This window comes from Lygodium microphyllum, chromosome 4, assembly GCF_053477565.2.
Source record: "Lygodium microphyllum isolate KBCC chromosome 4, Lygodium_microphyllum_v1.1.10, whole genome shotgun sequence".
Taxonomy (NCBI): Eukaryota; Viridiplantae; Streptophyta; class Polypodiopsida; order Schizaeales; family Lygodiaceae; genus Lygodium; species Lygodium microphyllum.
Window position 1 is genome coordinate 19,877,516 of NC_141138.1, and position 24,785 is coordinate 19,902,300.

General features: G+C 40.6%; 1 protein-coding gene across 1 annotated transcript in view; it reads right to left on the minus strand.

Annotated features, from left to right (window-relative positions):
- Positions 1-9,054: 9,054 nt before the first annotated feature.
- LOC148036851 (TITAN-like protein) overlaps positions 9,055-24,785 on the minus strand; it is a 69,900-nt gene continuing 54,169 nt past the window's right edge. The window contains exons 2-3 of the mRNA XM_087675774.1: positions 11,311-11,732; positions 9,055-9,754 (exon numbers count right to left, since the gene is read on the minus strand). Of these exons, the coding sequence (XP_087531900.1) occupies positions 9,695-9,754; positions 11,311-11,658 (408 nt within the window). The 5' untranslated portion in view covers positions 11,659-11,732 and the 3' untranslated portion in view covers positions 9,055-9,694. The remainder of the gene's footprint in view (positions 9,755-11,310; positions 11,733-24,785) is intronic.

Sequence of the window (24,785 nt, forward strand, 5' to 3'; positions counted from 1 at the left end):
TATCAAGAAACTTAAAACCTAAAGTAAGACATGATTCAAAGGTGCATGTACATGACTCGAAGGTCGATCAAAAGCCAACATGGCTCAAAGGCACAATGCACATGACCAAATGCCAAATATGCAAATATAGCTTCTGAACTTTACTTAGAGTTCATGCGTTAGTGCTTATAAAGCTCCCTGGAACATAACTCATTCATGAATAGGAAAAAAAGAAAATCAAATACAACTCATTTTGGATTAAAATCCAAGCAAAGAACTCCATATAATTATTAGATATTACTATGATTAAAAGAACTTCATGCATGTGTGAACATAGCCAATGTTTGATTTCAACCACATGTTTTAATTTATTTTCTAATTACTTTTAATGGTATTAAGATCTTCCCTTAGTGTTGATATTGAGAACATTGCGATTAATGTTTATCGCTTGCAACAATATTGCCAATCACTGGATGTTTGGTGGTTCATTTTTCACGTATTGTCAAAAATGAGCACTCCGACAATTGCATGTGTCCCCAAACACCTTGATTAGATGCCAGAGGGTGCTAGCGTGAAAAGGCCTAATTTTTATTGGATAGATGATTGCATAAACATTTTGGTCGCATTAGTTTCATTGCACCTATTTATAGTATACAAGGTAAAACATAAACACCACAAAATCGTTGACTAAGTTGACTTTCTTGCATGTATTGTGTATGTTTAATATACTAGTTTCCTCCAACACAATAGCACCCACTATTTGTTTATATGATGTAAAATCTTTTACTTTCGATAAGAACCCTTAATCCAATATGCTTGACATTTGAAAGCCTACCATACTATGCTCTTGCTATTTTCTTTGAACTATATGATGCTCTTCATAATCAACATACATAACTGAGATGATCGCCGACATACCTTATTGAATGGTCTATGCACACTTACTCTTGTAAATGACAGCTTTAAAATTGCATTCTTTGCATAAGATCTAAGCAATTCCCAATGTTGGTTGAGCTATTCTTTCCCATACATTAGACACTTTGATAATCAATAAGAGACATCTTATTTAAGTCATGCATACAAAATGTCCCTTTCATAGTCCATGTGCATTTATCCATACCTCTTTCCAATGAGCCTTGCCTTATCAACAAATAATGCTATTATTAGCAATATGATCTAATCTATAGATACAATTCTTCAGCATGCAAAAGAGCACTAAGTTAACAAGTTTTACTACTATGCAAACATTTCGTCTCTTTTTTGCATTGACATTCCACCTTTTTGCAATTTCCACACTGTGTACAATGGATGATCCACGAGATAAATGAGCATGCCTTCTCAATAAATACTCCACACAAAGACTTTGTGTTAGAAGTCAAGCTCCCCGTGTCGTGTGTGACTGTCTTTATGTACTACCGACATGACAGCTAATGTACAGCTGTCTCCTACATGTGACTACATTAAATAAGTCGGTTAGCTAGTCGGTGACCTGACTATGGTTAGTCTGTCTAGTCAGCGTGTCACTTACTCTATGTTACTCTTGTATGTGTGTTTTTACTCAATGAAAAAATCATGAGAAGAAGATGATGAAACCTGAATGGTTCAGACATTGCTCAACCCTGTCTCTCTCTCCTCTTCAAACATGGTATTAGAGCCAGACTTGGTGGATCTCTGAGAGCTGGAGAAAGTGAAGATCTACTTCCAGGAAGTGAAGACTCATTTTTCCTTTGTGCAGACAGGCTGCCATTGTGGACTGCAGGTAGGTATTTGTTCATTACACACTCCAGGGTCAAGATCAGAGCTTGTGGCTTCTTGAGAGCTTGAGGAGGCTGTTTAGAGTGCATTTGGGTGTGGCATCAACACCACCATCATCATCTTCATCAGAAGAACTGAAAACAGGGGTTTGCAACCAGCGTGATTGCGCCTATTTGGGCTGAAGGCCTGCACTATCTATTGCACTCAATGGTGACCATAAATGGGTCATGAGAAGCATGTATGCTTACTGAAAAAGGTCTTTGTGAAGTACATGGAGTAAGTACTTGTGGTTGAGCTCTGATATGAGCTGAAATAGAGTGGGCAGAACTGTGTAAATTGTCTGCACTATTGTATACACAGCATATATGGAGTCTACAACACTTTGAAGAGCATTGGAAGCTCTTGAGTATGCCCAGAAGCACCTGTGAAGTATAGGTACATGCTAGAGGCTACATGTACTTGTCTTGATCAATTGCAAGCTGAGTTTGGTGGCTGAAATACACAGATCTGAAGCTTCTTTTGTGGCTGGAAACTGTCTTGGATTGTGGGCAGTAAGCATTTTGCTTTCTACTGAAGCACAGAGTGACAGATGCAGACATCTGAAAGACATATATGCTGTCATATGCATGTTAGAATTGTCTTGGGTTGAGAGGAGCATCAAATGCCACTAAATACTGGAAGGTTGCAGCTGAAATAAAAGAAATCTTGTCTTCTTGGGATGAATATAAATTGCAGACATTTTGTTTGACTTGCTTGTCAGATGTAGACAGGGTATTGTCACTACATAGTCATGTACTGACGGTGACATACTGAAGCAAGTGTATGGTCTAATTTAAGGACTTTTTTGAGCTAGTTGAAGCGGGTTATGTTGGTTTATTGACTGCAATTTTTACATAAACTGTTGGCATTGATACTTGTTAAGAATACACTAGCTGATGTCTCTATGCTTATGTCTGAAGTGGCATATGTACCAACAGTCAACTAAGCAGCTTTGGAACATGCATTACATGTATCCAGGTGGAGTTTGACTTTGGAAAGGCTGCTGTAATTGCAGTTTACAAGTTTGGACTGCATGCTTTTGGACCCTGGCAGTGGATCTGCAGGAGTTAAATCTGAACCAAACATCAGGCATAAGTATTGGCAGTTGTCTTTATGAGTTGGATCAACCGATTGTGACTTTGCTTCGGCTGATATTTGACTGAAATTTACTGGTTTTTTTCCTGCAATTAATTGCAAAAAAACTGTCATAAAGTCTTACGAGCTGAAGGTAGTCAGGTTGTCATTTGCTTGCAGGTAGTCAGGCAGTGTCTACGACATGGCAAATGCAGATAGAACTGATAATATAACCCAGATTGTGGGGGAGAAGCTTGACAGCAATAATTATGCGATATGGAAATTCCGCATGGAGAACTTTCTGATAGGCAAAGGGTACTGGGACCTAGTGACAGGTGTTGAAGCTGAACCAGAGGTTGCAGACAGAAACCTCACAGCTGATCAAAGACGAGCGCATCGAGCTTGGACAGAAAGAGCTCGTAGAGTGCTACACTGGCTCTCATTATGTATCTCAGATACTATGGTGATGCAGATTATGAACTGTAAGAGTCCGCGGCAGATGCATGGAACATATTGGTCAGATACTATGGTACAACTACGAGTGCTAGGAAGATACAACTGAAGCAAAAATTCAACAACATAGAGAGGAAGAACAGATCCATACAGGACTATGTCACGGAGATTAAAACCTTAGCAAATCAGCTCACATCTGTTGGTTCACAGGTTGAAGATGAAGATATGGTTGCAGTGACTTTGAATGGCTTGGGTCCAGAATACAAGTCATTTGACACATCCGTGTCTGTGAGGGCTGAAATGCCCGACTTTAATGAGCTGGTTGCATTGTTGATTCATGAAGAGGTGAAGCTTGGCTCGGCTACAGGGTCAAGCAGCTCCAAGAATAATGATGCAGTTTTTTACTCGAACCAGCGCGGTCGTGGCAGCCGTGGCAGGGGTTTTGGATCTAGCAGAGGAAGCCAGCAAAATGCATCCTTTAACAATAGCAATCAGCAGTCGTCAAATGCCAGAGGTGGTGGAAACTTCAGAGGCAGGGGGAGATCTAACTCCCGTGGCAGAGGCTCATGGCAGCAGCAGCGTCAGTCAGACAATCCGAATAACGACAAGGATTGTCATTACTGTGAAAAATATGGACATATTGCAAAAGACTGCTGGAAAAAGTAGGGGAATCAGAAGAGTAAGCAGCATGGACATTATGCCACGTCCAATCAGGCAGATGACTCTGGTGACAGGCTGTTTGCCATGCAATATGTCAAGGATAAGGCTGCTGCAAAATCATCTCATGATGTAGTATGGTATATTGATTCAGGGGCATCAAACCATATGACCCCACATGGTGACTGGTTCACTGAGATGGTTGCAGATAAGCATGGCTATGTTTGCACAGGAGATGATACGCAGCATAGCATAGAGCACAAGGGGAAAGTGCCTCTGGTTGTACATGATGGCAGGAAGAAGAATCTTCATGATGTTTTGCATGTCCCTTCGATTACGAAGAACCTATTGTCTGTGGGCCAGATGACAAAGCAGAACTTGCAAGTTCGCTTCAATAAGCATAGTTGCTTTATTGAAGAGTTTGGCAATGGATGCAAGTTAATCGCGAAAGGCCACAGAAATGGAAGAATGTTCACTCTTGATGCTACACTGCCAGAGCTGAACTCCGCTATGTTTGCCCAGGGTTCTGGCACTATTAGGGACTTAGAGATTTGGCACAAGAGAGTGAGTCATGTCAATTTGCAGAGGCTGCAGACCATGCAGAAGAAGTAGCTGGTAACAGGGTTACCTAGATTCCAATATTCAGATATTGGTCATGTATGCGAGGCTTGCCAGTTTGGTAAGCAGTCACGATTGCCGTTTGTCAGGCATGTAAGACAGAGTACACGACCACTGCAGTTGGTGCACTCTGATGTTTGGGGACCAGCTCATAATGCATCTATGGGGGGTTCCAAATACTATGTATCTTTCATTGATGACTACAGTCGATATACCTGGCTTTACATATTGAAAACAAAATATGAGGTCTTTGCTGTTTTTCAAAAATTTAAAGCACAGGTTGAGAAGGAATTTGAATGTTACATCTCTTGCTTGAGATCTGACAACGGTGGGGAGTATGTCTCCAATGAATTTGCTGATTTTTTGGCTGAAAATGGCATTCGTAGGCAGCTAACCTGCAGCTACACTCCGCAGCAAAACGGAGTAGCTGAAAGGAAGAACCGGGTTCTGATGGAAGCTGCTAGGGCCATGATGAATGAGAAGCATATGCCGCTTTACTATTGGGCAGAGGCTGTTGTGACAGCCGCATATATTCTGAACAGGACTCCCACTGCAGGCATTCATGACATGACACCGTTTGAGAGGCTCTATGGCTATAAGCCGGATGTAAGACACATGAAGGTCTTTGGCTGTGTTTGCTTATGTGCACATTCCAAATGAGAAAAAGAAAAAGCTGGATCCCAAAGCGCATAAAAGTGTGTTCATTGGATACTCGCAGGAGAAGAAGACATACAAATGTTATGATCCCTCTACCAAGGAGCCTTTGGTAAGCAGGGATGTCATCTTTGATGAGTTGGACTCATGGTATGTATCACCAGTTGCAGTCCCATTGGATATGCCTTCCACTCATGTATCTACAGTTGATTTGCAGCAGAGCACTGATATGACAGGACCTAGTAGTCAGCAGACAGTATCCCCATGGACAGGGAGATTGCGACACTCATCGTCCACTGACACTAGTATGTCAGTGAGGGGGAGATATTATGATGTCTTGGACAGCAAAGGAAAAGAGAAAGCTACTGAGGATGGTATGACGCCACCTGGCAGAATGACTTCTGGATATGAGTCTGCTGATATGTTAGACAGTGAACTTGGCATTCCGACTGTCCATACGCCTGGTACAAGGCAGAACAGGTATATTCCGCCTCATGAGAGAGAGGAATCGAGCAGTGCACCACAGCCTAGACGATCGCAGAGGGTCAGATACCATGTTGACAGATTGACGTACTCTGGTTATTCTACAAAGCATTATGCCTACATGACAAAAGTGATGGAGATCAAAAAACCAGGTACTTATGCTGAAGCAGCAAAGGATGAAAATTGATGCATGGCTATGGACGAAGAGATGAAAGCCTTGGCTGAAAATCAGACTTGGGATTTGGTACCACTGCCTGAAGGGAAAAAGCATGTTGGCTGCAAATGGGTTTATAAAATCAAATGTAAGTCTGATGACAGTGTGGAAAGATACAAAGCAAGGCTGATCGCTAAAGGATATGCTCAGCAGTATGGCTTGGATTATGATGAAACATTCAGCCCGGTTGCAAAAATGGAAACCATACGAACTGTTATTGCCTTGGCTGCTGCAAAATGCTGAAAATTGCAGCAGATGGATGTTAAGAATGCATTTCTCAACGATGATTTAACAGAGGATGTATACATGGTTCAGCCGGAAGGGTATGAGCACCCTGATTTTCACCATTATGTGTGCAGGCTGAAAAAGGCACTATGAGCTGAAGCAGGCTCCGAGAGCCTGGCATGCTAGGATCAGCTGTTACTTGCAGAGTCTTGGATTTGTTGTCGGCAGGGCTGATCACAGCCTGTTTACAAAGAAGACTGACAGTGGCTTGGTAGTGCTGGTCATATATGTTGATGACCTGATAATCACTGGAGATTATATATTGATGACATGAAAATTCAGCATGCTATGAAGATGCTGAAATCTAAATTTGACATGAAAGATCTGGGAGATCTGAAGTATTTATTGGGTATTGAGGTTGTACCAGCTGAAAATGGCTTATGGCTGATGCAGAAGCACTATGCCATGGAAATGCTTAAGAAGTATGGCATGACTGAATGCAAACCACTGGATACACCTCTGGACCAGAATGTAAAGCTAGACATGAACACTGGGGCTGAAGTAGAAGATGTGACTATGTACAGACAGATGGTCGGCAGTCTGATTTACTTGACCATCACTAGGCCTGACTTGAGCTATGCAGTAGGGCTGATAAGCCAGTTTATGCAGAAGCCGAGAAAGCCGCACTTGGATGCAGTTAGACGCATCATGAGGTATGTTAAGTCCACTGTAGACTATGGATTGTTCTATGTCAGAGATAAGCCCTTGACACTGATTGGATACACAGATGTAGATTGGGCAGGATGCTCAACTGACAGACGATCTACGAGTGGCTATGCCTTTGGCTTTGGTAGCGGCATAATCAATTGAAGCAGCAAAAAGCAGCCTACGGTTGCTTTATCTAATACTGAGACAGAGTACAAGGAGGCTGCATTGGCAGCATGTGAGATTACTTGGCTGCTCAAGCTTATGGCTGACTTGGATATTCAGGTTGATGCTCCAATGAAACTGTTATGTGATAATCTGAGTAGTGTACTCCTGGCCATGAATCCAGTTTACCATGCCATGACAATACACATAGAGGTACACTACCACTATTCGTGAGATGGTCCTTGCAGGAAAGGTTGATCTTATGCATGTGAGGACTGATGAGCAGGTAGCAGATATCTTTACCAAGTCTCTGGGTAAAGATAAGTTTTGTGGTTTTAGACAGCTACTTGGTGTGCAGATGCTGTCTCGAGCTTGAGGGGAAGTGTTAGAAGTCAAGCTCCCCGTGTCGTATGTGACTGTCTTTATGTACTACCGACATGACAGCTAGTGTACAGCTGTCTCCTGCATGTGACTACATTAAATAAGTCGATTAGCTAGTCAGTGACCTGACTATGGTTAGTCTGTCAAGTCAGCGTGTCACTTACTCTATGTTACTCTTGTATGTGTGTTTTTACTCAATGAAAAAATAATGAGAAAAAGATGATGGAACCTGAATGGTTCAGACATTGCTCAACCCTGTCTCTCTCTCCTCTTCAAACACTTTGTGTGCAATGCAACACTGACATTCTCTTTGTTTAAGGTATCTTTCCATGGAGAGACATGCATGGTTTTCTAACAAAGGTATCATTGGTCTCTAATATGCATGAACCACGAAGTGAAAAACATGCAATTTCACAAAGATCCATATCACATCATATCTTCGTTCTTCATATCATAGCAACAATATGCATCCTTCTCGATACTTGCTCTAGCATATCCTCTTGGCTGTAGTTTGCGTCCTTCCTGCTAAGTATGAATAGAGAATACACACAACTAATTGCCAAATCCCAAGACAAAACAATCGGTGCAGTAATTAAATATGACACATTGTTAAAACAATGCAATACAATCAAAGGTTGCACAATTTAGGCATTCATATATAAGTAAAAAAAACATACTACAAGTATCACATGGACCGTAACTACCATAGTTCTTAGTTCAACCTTCAAATGGAAACTAGGTTAAATACCACTCTTATATAGTAAGGGGATTTACTAATCTATAGATTAATTCATAGGCCTTGAGCCTCGATTGTCTTTGCTGCATTGTACCATTACAGAGCAGTGAAAAAGAATTTAAGCAATAACTATAGCTGTATTCAAAGACCAGTTGTCAATCAACAATAAATCCAATGCACCTGAGTTTTAATTCTTGAAACAATTCTACTAAACAAAATGATTTTATTAAGCTTCCAATCTTTGGCCCATAGATGTTACCCTCATCATATACATCCCAACACTGAGCATTTACATTATCAATTTATTTTTAGCTCTTGCATACCAAAAGCCACTATTATCGGTCTATTTTTAACTCTTGCATACCAAAAGCCACTATTTCCTATCCAAATTAACCTGAGCACTTGTATGTTTTTTCATTGTTCATATTTGCAAAGGCAATGATGATAAAAGCTAAAAATTGCAGAAGCTTACTGACCTAGCATAATGGAAGAAACATGAGACTGGATCTACCAATGGCAAGTGGCCGACAGGTGATTATCAATTAGCATTACATGTGTTCAGTTTGCAGCTTCTTGCTGTTCATTTTAGGACTTTCAAAAAAGTGAACATAATACTGGCATGCAATACAAAGACCTTATCTTTATAAACCTAAGGTCCATGTGACTGGAGAAAATTCAGCGCATGTCAATCTTCAAAATGGAGAATTTTTTTCACCTCTAACAAGCCTCGAATTAGCAAAACCAATTACTTGAACTGACGACACATACAAGAAGTAATTTGTACAGCAAATTCCATCAATATGCTTGGCATCATATGTGGTCTCCACATGGTAAATGGAATTAAATAAATGGCAATGATTATAAGTCGTAAGAGCAATTCAATATCTTGTAGAAAAATAGACAGACGTGCATCAAAATGGTCTTCACCTCATAATTCCTGCATATTGTTCCTAGCGCAGTAACAGTATTTTATTACAGGAGATAGTAAGGACATCACACAGTTGTACATCTCTTTTTTTTTAAACACAACCACTTTGAGATTAATGGTTTAAAACCCAGCCTTGGCAATTCACCCAAAGGTAGATCATCACAAAGGATGAGGCACCGTGGAGCTACCCAATTGTGGATTTTGAATCAGAGACCCCTGGCAGATCACACCCCCTCCAACCAATCGGGCTACTGCTAGTTGGCCAATCACACATCTTGCAAAACTATCTCTCACTACAATTCTACCCATCCCTTGCTATGTTAATTCGTACAAATTGAATATGCCAGAGATATCATATCCAATGTTCAATAAGTCATGAAATGTCATATCAGAAAGACTTTGAAAAAAGTTTAACTCAACAGGTGAGAAGAAGGCATGTAAAAAGGAAATAAATATGCCCAATCAAGATTACTGAGAATGTGTGTGTGCATTGGAATATCGCAATCATCTGACAGCAGGTTTATCACGTAGCTATGAAAACCTTTACAAAGATACTCTGCCATTGTGGTCACCGAGGATAGCACACTATCAAAATGATGGAAAGATGTTGATGACATTTAGGATGGATTTACTCTCTTACAGAAGGAGGGGGTTTATTCAGACTCTGGTTTGTGCTTTGCTCCAGCCTCTGGAAACAATCTCAAATACATTAGATAACCACACTAATATCATTTGAATGCAAATATTTGATGCACAGTCCAAGTATTTAATAAAAAATCTGCAAGGCACCTAACACAAAAGGAATGGCCAAGCTCAACATCAGGCTTAGTTGGACATTTCATTTTACTACTAACTGCATCCCATAAATGCTAGCATTACGCAGGTGAGCCAAATAGAAATAGGCTTGTTTTATGTCTCCTCAGTGACCACTAAGAAAGACAAGTTCATGCAGCAAGACTTGCCACAATCTAGCACCAGCAAGCTAAGAAACAACCACTACATCTTTCCCTTAGCTGATGCAGGTATTCAGAATGAACTAAAGCAGAAACAAAGTTTTGATAGACGGTTATTACAACTGAAAGATTTTGAAACAAGAGCTATAAAACTAATTGTGTTAACTCTACTTGTGTCTCAAAGTCAAAATAGCTAAATGATTTGCAAACACAAAACCATGGAATGAAGAGCCGAAAGAAACAATGGGCTATGGTAATTACATAGTCAAAAACAGAGTAAGCACTGGTCACAGTAGCTCTCTAGTGTCTCCGTCCTGGTGCTAGCCACTGGTGCAATCCTCTGGCTAGGGAAGTCCAGTGGTTGGGTTTCTCAAAACTGATGTGTTCAGCTTAATAGGAGAACAAATGTAGCATTAAAAAGAGACAATAGCACCTGATTGTGCATTGATTAACACATTCATCTTCCCAGCCAATGGCAGGTGTTCTTTAGTACCATGTAAACTGTCCCAGTGATGAAACAACTGCAGGTCTAAATTCCCGTCAAACTCTTTTGAGTGCACAGTTTTCTATGAGATGTTTACAGGCAAAAAACATTCCTCTGTTACTGAGCACAGAAGACTTTGATCCATACACTCGAAATTGAATTGTTCCAGCTACTTAATCAAGTTCAATCAATCCTGGGGCAACTGAAATCATTCCTTGTCTTTTGGAAACAGGCCTGAACCTCACCAAACCTCACATCTGAAAAAGATGCATTCATAAAGGAAAATAGCAACTACCACACATGCTACTAATCCTGCCAATCAGCTCTTCCATAGCCTGTCCATACTTGTAAAATGCAAGCACGTGCTGGCACTAATAAACTGATGATGTCCTTGTCCATCAAAACTACCAAGTGGCAAGTTGGGTTCCTAGCTGCCTGAACGATGAGTTAGGCGTGATTCCCAAGCTTAAGTCTCTAATTTTCAATTGTGGCATTATTTAGGTTATCAGACGAAGCCTTCCACAGTAAAGCATGTAGTTCCCCTGCTTATCTCCAACCTTGGCAACACCTGAGTTGTGATAGCATTTAAGTTCAATCGAACAAAGCCTTTTCCAGTTAAAAACCCCCTGCCCCCTCCAAAAGAACAAAAAGACCCTCTCACTTCTCCTTTTGGCTGCCACATAAAGACCTACCCTCTGAACAAGCCCTCATCAAAACAGATCCCAGAAGCTCACTGACGTTTTTACAAGCACTATACAGTTTATTACAGTAAATCAACATAGAGACAATATATGATAATCTGATCACCTGTCTTTTACTAATGTATGGTTGAAACAATGTTGGTTTCTCTGGCTCCAACTTTTGTTTCAGGTCTTTCTGAAGCCACTTCTCTGCTTCAAACTCCTTCCTGGTTTCTCGGCGAGTACCAGTCTGCCAGACACGCCCAAAGTTTGGCAACCAGCTGCTGTTAGCCCCCGTGTTTCCAGGCAAAATCTCACCGCGTGCCTCCATCTCCATCTCTGCTCTGCGTTTTTCAGCCCAGGCAGCACCTACGCGCTTGGGATTTCTAATTTTCTTTAATTTTCTCTCCTGGGCACGTGACAAAGGCTTGGAAACAGCTTGAGAGTTTGACGATGCGCTTGGAGTTTGAGCCATCAGCCATGGAGGAGGTGCCCCAGAATGCACATTACCATCACTACACTCAGGCTGTTGCCTTAAACGTGTAAGACCTGTAACAAACAACAAAATTCTCTGCAACCTCAAAAACAGGTATAAAATGTTAAATGGATGCATAAGATTGACATTCTTGTTACCTAAGCACATACTTTATCACACATAAATGTGAACTAGTTTTGTTATCCGAGACATAAATAAATCCACTTTATCATTATTTACATGACAACAAACCTTGGCATCCATGTATTTGACTCAAATGCAATCAGCATCCAGCAATGCCTTGTCGCAAACTCTCTGTCTTTTTGACGTAATGCAAGTCAACTACCTTAGCATGTTTTGACTTGAAAGGTATCCATGTATTTGACTCAAATGCAATCAGCAACCACCAATGCATTGTTACGAACTGTGTGCCTTTTTGACATAGTTTTGACTTAAATGCATTCAGCACACTATAGGTGGTGGTACAGCATTAAAGTGTTGTTCTGATCACTTCGGGCACAGAAATTGACGCATTCACAGCCACTGTCTGGCTACACAACAGTGATTCAACTCTTGACAGTTTTGGTACAGCAAGTACTCTTGTTTGCATTGGGATGCCGAAGAGGATTTGGGTCATTTAAGTCACTTCTGTGTTCCAGGTTTTGGTTACAGATTCCATTCAGTTTTTTTTTCAGCTATGGCAAGAAATAACAATGATGTTTTTAGCATTCTCACTAGTGAGGACAAATTGAGTGGCATGAATTACTTCCTTTGGAGTTTCATGATTAGAAACCTCCTTGTGGCCAAGAATTTATGGGAGTATGTCATAGGTGACTAAGTTCAACCAACAACGATTGCTCCTAGCAGACTTCCTCCCACACAAGGGAGAGGCGGAGAACAGCCTACTGCTTCCCCCGCTGTTATTACACCTGACCAAAAGAGATGGAATTTTAGAGATGCAAAAGTTTTGTCTTTGATAGCTCTATCAATGAAAAGAGCCATCATTCCCCACATTCGGCCTTGCAAAACCTCACATGCAGCTTGGGTTGTTGTTGAGTAAATGTTTGCGGCCAGGAATGAGGCCTGCATCTCTTTCTTGCATAGATAATTAGCCAATGCTCACATTAATGAAGAATTCTATGACAAATCACATCACATACACCCAAGATTTGTGTGAGCAGCTGCTCAACATTGATGAGGTGTTTGAAGATGGAGGATGGTGAACATCACTTTGAACTCTCTTCTAGAGTCATGCCTTGGTTTTCACACTTCACTGAATTTGTCATTGAGGGTGCCCACTCAGTCCCTCACATTTGTGGAGTTGACTGGTTTCTTGCTTCAAGAGGAGCAAACTCAGAAGAATATGGCCCTATGTTCAAGTAATCCAGACATGCTTTCTAGGTACAAAGACAAAGGTAAAGGAAAGTAAAGTGCAAATCAACCCAAGGCTGATATTGGGTAGCCTTCAAATAAGGGCAGCAATGATGTAGATAAATCTGAGGAGGGAAAATGCCAATGTAACAAAAAGCTAGGTCATTGTATTGAAGAATGCAAAAGAAGACTTGCAAGAGAGGAAAAAGAACTCCAATATGGTTGTCCAAGAAACATCAGCTACTCACACGACTAATGGTGATGCTTCAACCAACCTCGTGGAGGGAAACTATGATTTTTGTACATTCAGTTATGATTCTTCTATGGATGGATCAGCCTTTATTGCAAGAGAAACTCAACATGCTTGGTATTTTAATAGTGGTGCATCACAACATATCACTTCTAGAAAGCGTTTGTTCTCTTCTATGCACTCAGCCCCTTCTAGCAAGAAGGTATATCATGCCAATAACACTACTCATACAATTTATGGTATTGGTGAGGTGCTGATTACAACACAACAAATGGCACAGATTTCCAACTTTTGGATATTTTAAATGCGCCTAGAATTACCAAGAACTTGCTTTTAGTGCCTGCTTTTAACAGAAGTGGATTTCAAGTCATCTTTGAGAACGACAAATACATTGTTCATAACAAAGAGCATGATTATGCATTGAGGCTTTCTGGTACTTTGTACAAAGGTCTTTTTCTTTCGGATGATTATGTGAAGAGATCCAACATTGCATTTTCAATTGTGCACTCACTCCTGCAATGAAAAGTGCAAAGTTATGACGTGCTAGTTATGGGCACATGAGTTTTGGCAATCTCATGATTCTTCAAAGGTGTCAAATGGTCAATACTTTGCCTACTTTGGATACTCCACCTACCCATGCTTGTGAAGGTTGCATTCTTGGAAAAATGCATAGGTTTGCCTTAAAGAAGGATGGTGTAGTGCATGCTATCCAAAAATTACAGCTTATACACAATTATGCATGTGGTCCCATGCAGACTCGTGCTCTTGGGGATCATCACATTTATCAATAACTACTCAAGGTATGCTTGGTGTATGGCTTGAAGGCCAAATCGGATGTATTTATGTGCCTTAGATATTTGGTTGCCAAATCGGAAATTGAGACTAGTTTGAAGGTATAGACTCTTCGCATAGATAGAGGGGGGACTAAATTGTTCGAAAGCAAGGTAACTGTGAGATGTTTCACCCCTGAAACGTCGCATTTCACCTAAAACATTTCACCTTTGGGCAAGTCTCAAGTGAAACGCCAAGTGAAACGGTTGAATAATATATATGAGATAGTTTTCTTTATAAACAATGAGTTACAACTTTATACCATGTGAATCCTTTCATGTCAACAAATGGTGTCTATCCTATATGCAGTGTCCAAAAACTCTCCAAAGAGCAAGAAATATTTTCTTTCTATTTAAAATATTGTTTCAGTCAATCATTTCACTCGAAGCGTTTTGCGTTTCACTAAAACATTTCAAGCATTTCGCATTTCAATGCCAAGGAAACGTGTTTCACGGTTACCATGTTTGAAAGTACAGACTTCACATAGATTGAGGGGGAGACTACAAGTCTAAAGCCTTCAAGGCTTATGTGTTAGACCATAGCATTCCACATGAATCTACAATGAGGATGACTCCTCAATATAATGGAGTGCAAATCGCAAAAACCGTACTCTTATGGAAATAACTAGATGCACGTCGAAGAGCAAAGGGCTACCCCATAGATTTTGGATTGAAGGCCTTATGAGTACAAATCATGAATCATGCTCCTACAAAAGCATTGAAGACCACTACACCATCTAAGGCATGGTATGGCAAGAAGCATCATGTGGATTACTTTCGTGTTTTTGGTTGTGTTGCATATACACATGTACTCAAAGAGCTTCATGGACAATTTGATGACAAGGCACTAAAATGCATTTTTTGTTGGGTATAGCATGGAAAGCAAAGGGTATAGGTTGTATAATCCTTCCACATGCAAGGTTTTTGTGAGTAGAGATGTCATATTCTCTGAAAATTCAGCACATATGCATGCTGAAAAACTCTTTGGATATATTTGAGAGACTCCTTCCATATGCTATTCGTTCGGGGGCTGATTTTGATGCAGAAAATCAGCCATCATAGCATGTTGGATCTGTCCCACTTGCTCAAAATCAGCCTCTACCTGATCCGATTTCTCCTACGGCAATAGATGACACATTTGTGCAACAAAGAGCTCCTATACATATAGCCAAAACAGTCCCTAGATGGTTGTTACATACTCGTATGGATGCTCCTTTACCTCAACATACATGTTTAGGTACTAGAAATGCAAGGGGATGCACTTTGTTGATACAAGGCATCTGATTGATGATGAGAAAGGATACCATTTTGCTAGTACTCTTTTGGATGAGGACAAGCCTACATGTTTTGAGAATGCACATTGAATGTACAGTGATGAGACACACTCTACTGAACAAAATAACACCCAAAATCTTGTTGACTTGCCTTCTAGCAAAAAGGCCATTAGCACACATTGGGTTTACAAGCTGAAAAGGAAATCCGATGGGTCTATTTGGCAAATACAAGGCAAGGCTGGTTCCAAAGGGATATGCTCAAAGAAAGGACATTGACTATGAGGAGGCATTTGCTTCTACATCCAGAATGACTACCATTAGATGTTGATTGCTATGGCTGCACTTTACAGTTGGGATGTACATCAATTGGATATAAACACAACATTTTAAATGGAGATTCGAAAGAGGATGCATATGTTGCACAGCCTCCACACTTTGTTGTGCAAGGCCAAAAGCACAAACTTTGCAAGCTAAATAAAGCCTTGTATTGCTTAAAACAAGCCCTAGAGGTGTTGAAAGTATTCATTGACGATCTGGGGGCAACCACTGTAAGGGATAGACAGTTGATCATTTTGTGGAAGCGTTTCAAGCATTGCAGACAATTTTGCATAGCTCTCAACCCACAGAAGTGCGCCTTTGGAGTGCCTTATGGGCTATTGTTAGGTCATGTGGTTAGTTCAGTAGGGATTGCGACTGACCCTAAAAGGATCAAGGTCATAGTCACCATGAGTCCACAACATACTCCAAAGGAGGTGCATAGCTTTCTATCATCGGTAGGATATTGTCGGAGGTTAATCAATGCCTTGGCAAAAATAATGTTGTCACTGACAAACCTATTGTCCTTCAACTACCAGTTTGCGTGGAGTGATGCTTGGAAAGTATCTTTTGATGATGTGATGCAGGAGCTTGCCAAAGCACTTGTTTTAAAAGCACCTAAAAGGGGTGAAATTTTCTATATATTTTCAATAGCCACCATGTATAGCATCATTTGCTGTTTAGCCCAAATTTGGGAGGAAAAGTGGTACCATCCAATAGCTTTTGCTAGTTGGAAGTTGGGCATATAAAAAATTAACTATACCTATATGGAGAAGTTGTGCCTTGCGATGGTATTTGCAACCAAAAATTTCAGGCACTACATTCTTTATGAGAAGGTGGTTTTTTATATGAAGGAAGAAGGGCTTTGATTGTTTCTCAACAAGTTACAGCCGCCTGATCATTTTCAAGAAAAAAAGGGGGGATTTAATCATCATAGATGATATGTTGCTCACTAGACCAAATGAGAAAAATTTCAGATTTCAACACTGAATTGCACTCTACTTTAGATATGTCATACATGGGGCTGCTTCACTATTTTTTGGGGATGCAATTCACCCAAACCAGCATGGTATTGTTATGTCTCAGTCACAATATGTTTAGAAGTTCCTATTAAGGCTTAATATGCAAGACTGTAAACCTATGAGCACACCTATGGAAACAGGGCTGAAACTTTCAATGCATGATGGCAGTGATCTATCACATGTTGCTATTTACAGCCAAACTGTTGATTGCCTCGTCTACCCATGCAACACTTGTCTTGACATACAACATGTAGTATCACACGTGAGCAAATAGATGCATAGTCCAAGAATACTACATTTGCAAGTTATTAAGCGCATTTTTCACTATTTGCAAGGAACACAACCATATGGTTTGCTATTTCCCAAGGGGAGAGGCTTGCAAATGCATGCTTACAATGATTCAGATTGGGCTGATGATCATGATACAAGGCAATCTACTAGTGGACATTGTTTCTTTCTAGGCCAGTCATGCATTTCTTGGCTAAGCAAGAAGCAGCCTCTTGTGGCTACCTCACCTTGTGAAGATAAGTACATGGCAACTTTCACAACAACAATTGAATGTGTTTGGTTATGTTGTGTACTGGCTGATCTTCATGTTCATTTGGAGGGGCCCACTCCTATTGTTTCTGACAATCAAAGTACTACTGAAGAAATATATGTTCTTCTCTTATTTGTTGTGTACTCTTCATTCCTTGCTCAAATTCTGTATGCTACACCGTCTAATTTATACAACATCCTCATCCTCTGTTGTAGTTTTTAGTTACAATTCCCTTGAAAACTATAGATAGGAACAATTGCATAGTCACAGATGCTTGCATACCAAATTGGAATGCTTACAATTGGAAAACTAGTACTAGCCCTCATATATCTAGGTCTATCTTGGAAAGCTTGAAGTTCAGTGCCTACCAAATCAAACACACATGGGTAACAACAAGCTCCACTACAATTGGGCAGCAATTCTCACTATCTAAACTTCAATTTCCATACTGAATCAGTAATTTGATGCACCAACGACGTCTCGCTAGATCTCTTGTTCACATATGTCATAGCACTTGTTGGCAACCCCATCATCAATCCAAAGACAAAGTGACACGCAGTCCATTGTCATTTTACTAGAGAGCAAGTAGAGCTAGGCAGCATTCACCAAGAGTTCATGCCATCATCTAACAACTTTGCAGACATCTTAACCAAACCAATCAACAATGCAAATCCTCTAATACCTCCATCCTGACGTTGGTACCCTCTTCAATCCGTTGGTACCCTCTCCACTTCAACATCAACATGATGGGGAGTGGGGGTCCCCATAGCTTTCCTTTCCATCATTTGATGTATTTTTCTTATTTGGGTTTTTTTTTAAAGGGGGGCAGGTGGGCATGGGTCTTGGTGCTTACGAGATTTTGGTCTTAATCACTTCATTTCCATATCTACTTATATTGTTATCCGTATGTACCTTGGCAATCATAACTGTAAAAGAGTGCTTTTGCAAGTCAACAATTTTTTCAGAGGACATTGTCCAAGCGGCACTACTCACTATGCATAGCATTCTATTCGAGAATGATGCACTTCCTTTACCCCTTGCACACTTCATGCATTGGTATTGTATTCATGTACAAACAGGGTGCTTTGGATGGGGAAAAACTAGTGTATGCAAGTACATATCCAAGGATGAAAACTCCTTGCATCTGTGTTAGCATGATTCCCTTTACCTCTTCACAGAGTGATTAACTTTGGATCCACCATATTTAAAGCATCTCATATGGTAGTCTATTATGATAGTATACAACACATATCTCATCATTTCCCTCACTATATACATCATCATTTACCTCTTACATACTTCATCACCTATGCCTTGCCTTGCATGGCTTGTATTTATGGAGGATTTTACTTTTTCCTGGTTATTGTCATTAAAAGCCATTAGATAAATAATTGAAAAGAAAAAGTAATCAAAGCCCCTCTTAGTAGAATACCGAAAAGAAGATATCCATTGAAAAGAAAAAATAATCAAAGCCCCTCTTAGTAGAATACCGAAAAGAAGATATCCATCACATGTGTGATCTTGGTAGATCCTCATGGAGGATTCTGCTTTTTCTCTTATTGCCATTAAAATCCATTAAATAAATAATTAAAAAGAAAAAACAATCAAAGACCCTTTTAGCAAGGTAATAGAAAGAAGATATCCATCAACATATGTAGTCTTGGTAGATCCTTGGGCAGCCAACAAGCATGTTTGCCTTGGCTACTTTGGGATTAGACCTTCAAATAATCAAGAGGATAGAGACATGACCTTCAATTTGTCTTGAGCATACACCTTTTGAACCTAAGAGGGGGTGTTAAGCCACTAATTTAAGCATTTTTACTAACCCATCAGTAAGTCTTCTTAAACCAGCCCTAAAAGCACACTAATGCTTATTTATTATTAAGTGGCTTATTTTTGGCAATAGGTCAAGTGCACCCCAAATCCTCTACAAATAGAAGCCTATGTGAGTGTATCCCCATCCTATTGCATTACTCTAGCCAATCGTCATCAATCCTCTCCACACCCACTACCAGATGTGAAAGGCAATGAGAATCATGTCTACCATCTACCAAAGGCCCTCTATGGTTTTAAGAAAGTACTTACAGTTGGGTCACTAATATGGCTCATTCACCCTAGCTGGACATCTTGGTGGTGGCTCTTCTCTCTTCTTAAGAAGTCTCTCCTTTCCCATTCACAAGGCACTCTTTATATCTTGTGGTACTCAGCAAATGCCCATTCTCGTAGGATTCTTTGTGGGCAAAGGTTACCCTTTCCGCTCTAGGATCTGAAAGGGGTTAGCATTTTGTGTGTGGTTTTGTTGCCATCTCATGGTTATGAACTCCATTAGAGTTTGACAAATACATAAGAGCTTTGATATTTTGTCGTTCTCATGCATTTGTCCAAAGGGAAGAAATGGTGGGATATGAGGTAGAAGTTATAGAGTACAAGAGGGTTGAGAGAGAGAGAGAGAGAGGGGGAGAGAGAGAGAGAGAGAGAAGCACACAAGATAGTTTTATGGATACAATGAATGATATAGTTATTCTTTCTTATCTTCACTTATATATCATTGTACAATGTGCACTTATACAAGGGGTAGCCACCTAACTATTGGCCATTGGCCTTTACCCCAAGAGCCTCCTACTTAAAGGCCAATGTGCCTTGTCAGAGTGTAAGTAAGAAGAAAGTGAAAATACTATCCAACGCCCATTAGCACTCTATGATATCAAAGCGCTCAAAAGATAAACTATTTGTGAGAAGATCTACACGGTTATCGTCTATATGGACCTTGACAAGCTCAATACACTTGTCCTCAAGCACCTCCTTGATAAAGTGATACTCCACTTCAATGTGCTTTATCTTTGCATGAAAAATAGGGTTTTGTACCAATTGAATGGCAATCAAACTACCACAGAGTAAAGTAAGCACCTCTCTTGCAATACCTAACTCTCCCACTACACGAGTAAGCCATATAGCTTCCTTGCAGGCCTCAGTGACTATAACATATTCAACCTTAATAGTAGATAAGGCCGTACATGGCTACAATAAAGAGACCCAAGAGATTGCACCATATGTGAAAGTAAAGACAAAGCATGTAGTAGACATTCTAGTTTCCACACACACTACAAAATCAACATCTATATATCTAAGAATAGTTGAATTCTTTCTTCCAAAGCACATACACATAGCTCTTGTGCCATTCAAGTTTCTCACGACACTCTTTAGTGCCTCTCAATGCTTCTTGCCAAGGTTTGTCACATACCCGCTAACCACTCCCACTACATAGGTAATGTTTGGGCATTAACAACCATGGTGTACATCAAGCTACCAACTACCAATGTATAAGGAACCTTGGCCATTTCAACCTTCTACTCATCTCACTTAGGGCTATTGTTGGAATTTGCCAATTCTATGGGCAGTGTCCAATATTTTAGTCTTTAGTTTTTTTTTTCAGTTCTTAGTGTGAACACAAGTAAAGTTATAAGTTGTGTCACCACTCTTAGAGTTAGAGTCAGTTAGCTCTAGTTGATTTAGAGCTAGGTGTATCTTAGACCTATCTTGTACCTTTTATTCTCATTCTTTTAGTTCAACAACAAGTACACTCTACTCTTTTGCTTCAACACACTCTCATTGTCTCTCTTTTCTCTCCTCCATAGCTGGCTGTCAGTTTTCAACATTTGGTATCAGAGCAAGTTCTACGTGCAGATTCCGTTCAGCCACCATCAGCCCGGTGCCACCCCACCTAAGGTCTTGTTGCTATCAACCAGCTCTCAACCCGAGGAGAGAAAAGAGAGACAATGAGACTGTGCTAAAGCAAAAGAGTAGAGAGTACTTGCTGAACTAAAAGAATGAGAATGAAAGGTAACAAGATAGGTCTAAGATAGACCTAGCTCTAACTAAACTAGAGTTACCTAACCCTAACTCTAAGAGTGGTGACACAACTTATAACTTTAGTTGTATTCACACTAAGAACTGAAAAAGAACTAAAGACTAAAGCATTGGATATTGCCCATAGAATTGGCAAATTCAGACCTCCCCTGCAATGCCAATGTGGTAAAGTACAAGAATGATCAATCACCAAAGGATAGTAAGTTTAAGGACTTGTGAAAAGCCTCAAACTTCTCACGAGGTAATGCCTTGGTGGAAAATGTCTACGACATTTTCCTATGTAGAAACATGCAACAAGCTGATCTCTCATGCATAGCTGCCTATCATTTTCCAACAGCTATCTTCTTGGCTAAGTTTAAAATATAGGGACAATGGAACACTGATTGCCTTCCCCGTCTTCATATTGAAACACTCTAATACCTTTCCAATGAATTCTTTTTGAGACAAATAGAGCATCCTTTTGTCTCTATTCTACATAATGCATTGTTGAGCTAAAAATGCATTACATGCTGACTAGCTACGTAAAACACCTTCAAAACAAGTGTAATTAATAGAATTACCAAAACTTTTATTAAAAGAAATGTGTTCCTAGAGAGTGTCTATGTCCCATAAGCCAAACCCTAATTTGGGAGGACCCAACCATCTACAAATAGATAGGCTGTCCACCACTCAGCCTTAATCTCGTTTTTGCAATTTGCAAGTGCCTTCTCACTATTGTCCACACCCGATTGTGGAGAATATCTCAGCCGGAGCTATCCATCATTGCTATGTATCATTTGGCACCTGCATTCAACCCTCCATTTGCTATTGGTGATTGAATGGACTATTTACTCGAATCAGTTGGCTTCCTTTTGCTGTTGTCCACCTTTTCCAACATATCCTCACCACTCTGTACTCAAATTGATTCTATTTACAACTGCAGGAGCCCTTCCAACTTGCATTTCATCGTCAAGAGCTGCCGTCTATAATCAACAACTGCCTCCTCTCACGAGGATGTGAAATGTTATTGCTTTGCTTAGCATTTGATTAAAAGCCCTAAAATATCAATTGATATCTAAGGCAAAAGTTGTAATAAGTTATGTTTGATAGGTATTACGCGGTACCCGGTGTCAGATTTTGCCAAGACAAATTTATTGGCCACTAATATCAGTAGTGACATTAGAGACAATGAATTTATTAATTAATTAATGCCAATCTAAGAGTCAATAACTACTCAGGAATACTTGGGAGATAAATTGGCCTAACCAATTTAATTATTGGCTGGTAAATTTAATCTTTTGAACACTAAAATAACTATTACATTAATTTTCAGATTTAATATTATGAAAATTCATTTAATAAGCTGGATAATACTAGAAAATTGGATTAGAAGACTACCACTTGCAAAACTTACCCATGCAAGTGCAAAAAACGTTTTTAAGACAAGCACAGAGAGAGAGAGAGAGAGAGAGGATTATTCCAGCCTTATGCAAGCTGTGAGAGAGAGAGAGAGAGAGAGAGAGAGAGAGAGTAAGTCAGGTCTTATGGCAAGCATGGAGGGAGGGAAGACTTGACTTACTTCCTTGCCCAAGGAAGACAGTTTGGATGGTTCCAACTATTCTTTGTGCTAATGTAAGATGGAGTGTATTCTCCCCACCTTCGACCTTTGGGAGTTTGTTTCTCATCTTGTTCCCTATCTCGTGGAGGATCCTACAATGGGACCAACAATGGATCATGCTACCTTATGGAATCGTCTCATCTTGAGCTAGATCCTTTCTTTTTGTGAGATTACAAGATTCTATCCTAGTGCATGTTCACAGATTGAAGACGATTGCGAAGGTTTCGAAGAAGTTGGTGTCTCTCTACCATCAGAAGATGTTTGCTCACCGCATATCCCTTAAGAAGAAACATCAAACGCTCAATGTCAATGATTCTCCTTCCATGAAGGACCACATCAACAAATTGGAGGACATGAGAGATGAGCTTGCATCTCTCGAACGAACTATATCTTCCGAGAACATGGCCATGATTTCATTGACTCAACTACCATCTCCAAAGTTCGATGTATTCTACACTGGTCTTCTTACTTCAAGGACCCGAGATATGCTTCTTTGAGAGGATCTTGCCTTGCTAATCTTGGAGCATGATGAGCGGCCCAGAGATATAGGTACTCATGGATCCAACTCCACAAAGGCTTTTACCACAAGTTCGAGGGAAGGGAAGAAGAAGAGGAAACCCTAAGCTAAAAAAGAGGAGGACAATAAGGATGATTCCAAGAATTCCAAGAAAAAGCCTAAGTGTCCCCATTGTGGCAAGGATACTCATCTTGAGGAGAAGTGCTAGCAAAAGTACCCTCATTTGAAGCCCAAGGAGTGGCCAAAGGATTCAAAGGCTACATCTACTATCATAGAGCTTGTTTATGTACACTTGTTCAAGGTGAAGATACAGCACTTGCTTCTTCTAAGGAGAAGCCTTGGCTAGTGGATAGTAGGGCCTCTTGTCACATGACTTACTGCCAAGATTGGCCTCAAAACATTAGATCTAAAGGGGTATCCACCACTGTTGGTGATGACTCTTCCGTTCTTATGCAAGGAGAGGGGGACCATTCCTTTACTACCTCATCGGCAAACTTCTTCAGCCAAAGTCCTATATATACCGAATTTGGGTTTTAACCTCTTGTCTATTTATGATCTTATACAGCTAGGTATCCAAGCCATCTTTACCCAAGATGCAGTCGTGGTGGAGGATGCATCTTTAGAAGCTATTGTTTGGACAGCTACACTAGAGGCTGGACTCTATACACTCACAACCCTTATTGTGTGGTCTTCCCACGAGCTTCAAATACTTTGGCATGCTCATTATGGGTATTTCAACCTTGACACTATTAGACACGCTTCTCGGAAGAAGATGGTGGAGGAACTTCCAGATTTCCCTCCCATTCACACTCTTTGCCCTAGCTATTTGAGGGGCAAGCAATATAGGCAATCTCATCCACATGTTGCTGCTCGAAGGGCTTCTATACTGCTTGAGTAGATACACACCAACTTTTCCAGACTTGCGGCCATGGCCTTTGTTACATTAATGAATGTAACTTATGGACTTATTGGGAAACAGCACGAGAGATGACCGTCCGAGGGCCTTGGGCGCCCATACGAGGTTCAGGGGGCTTAGAAAGTAAGTGAGTTATAAATTAGCATAACTCGCTAGAAATTGACTGCTGGCAAGAGGAGACGTGCTTGAGTCTTCGGGCATCTTCCAAAGTGTGGCTAGGTGGTGAACCGAGAGCTCTCGTGCTTTCCGACATTGGGCGACTGCAAAAAGATAGTCCCGCGACACTGGTATCAAAGCCACTCGCGACCTGGAGACGGGTGATAACGATCTTGTCCACTCGCGACTTGGAGACGAATGCCACTGCTAAGGGCCATATCCAAGCTCGGCCCCACATCTCAGTACACGTGGCCGGTGACATCCGTCCGCCTGTAAATTCCCCCCTCCTCGGGTTACAAGCGTCACAATACATCCAGGTCGTAGATATACAAACCTGGAAGGGTTGTCCTCCCGACGCAGAGAAAAGGGATATATTCTCACTGCGGCTGAGACCCCACATCGTGGGAGCCTAACACCCACTCGGTCGGGAGCAGCTGACTAACGCAGGCGCTTGCGATCTCACAACCAGAAAGA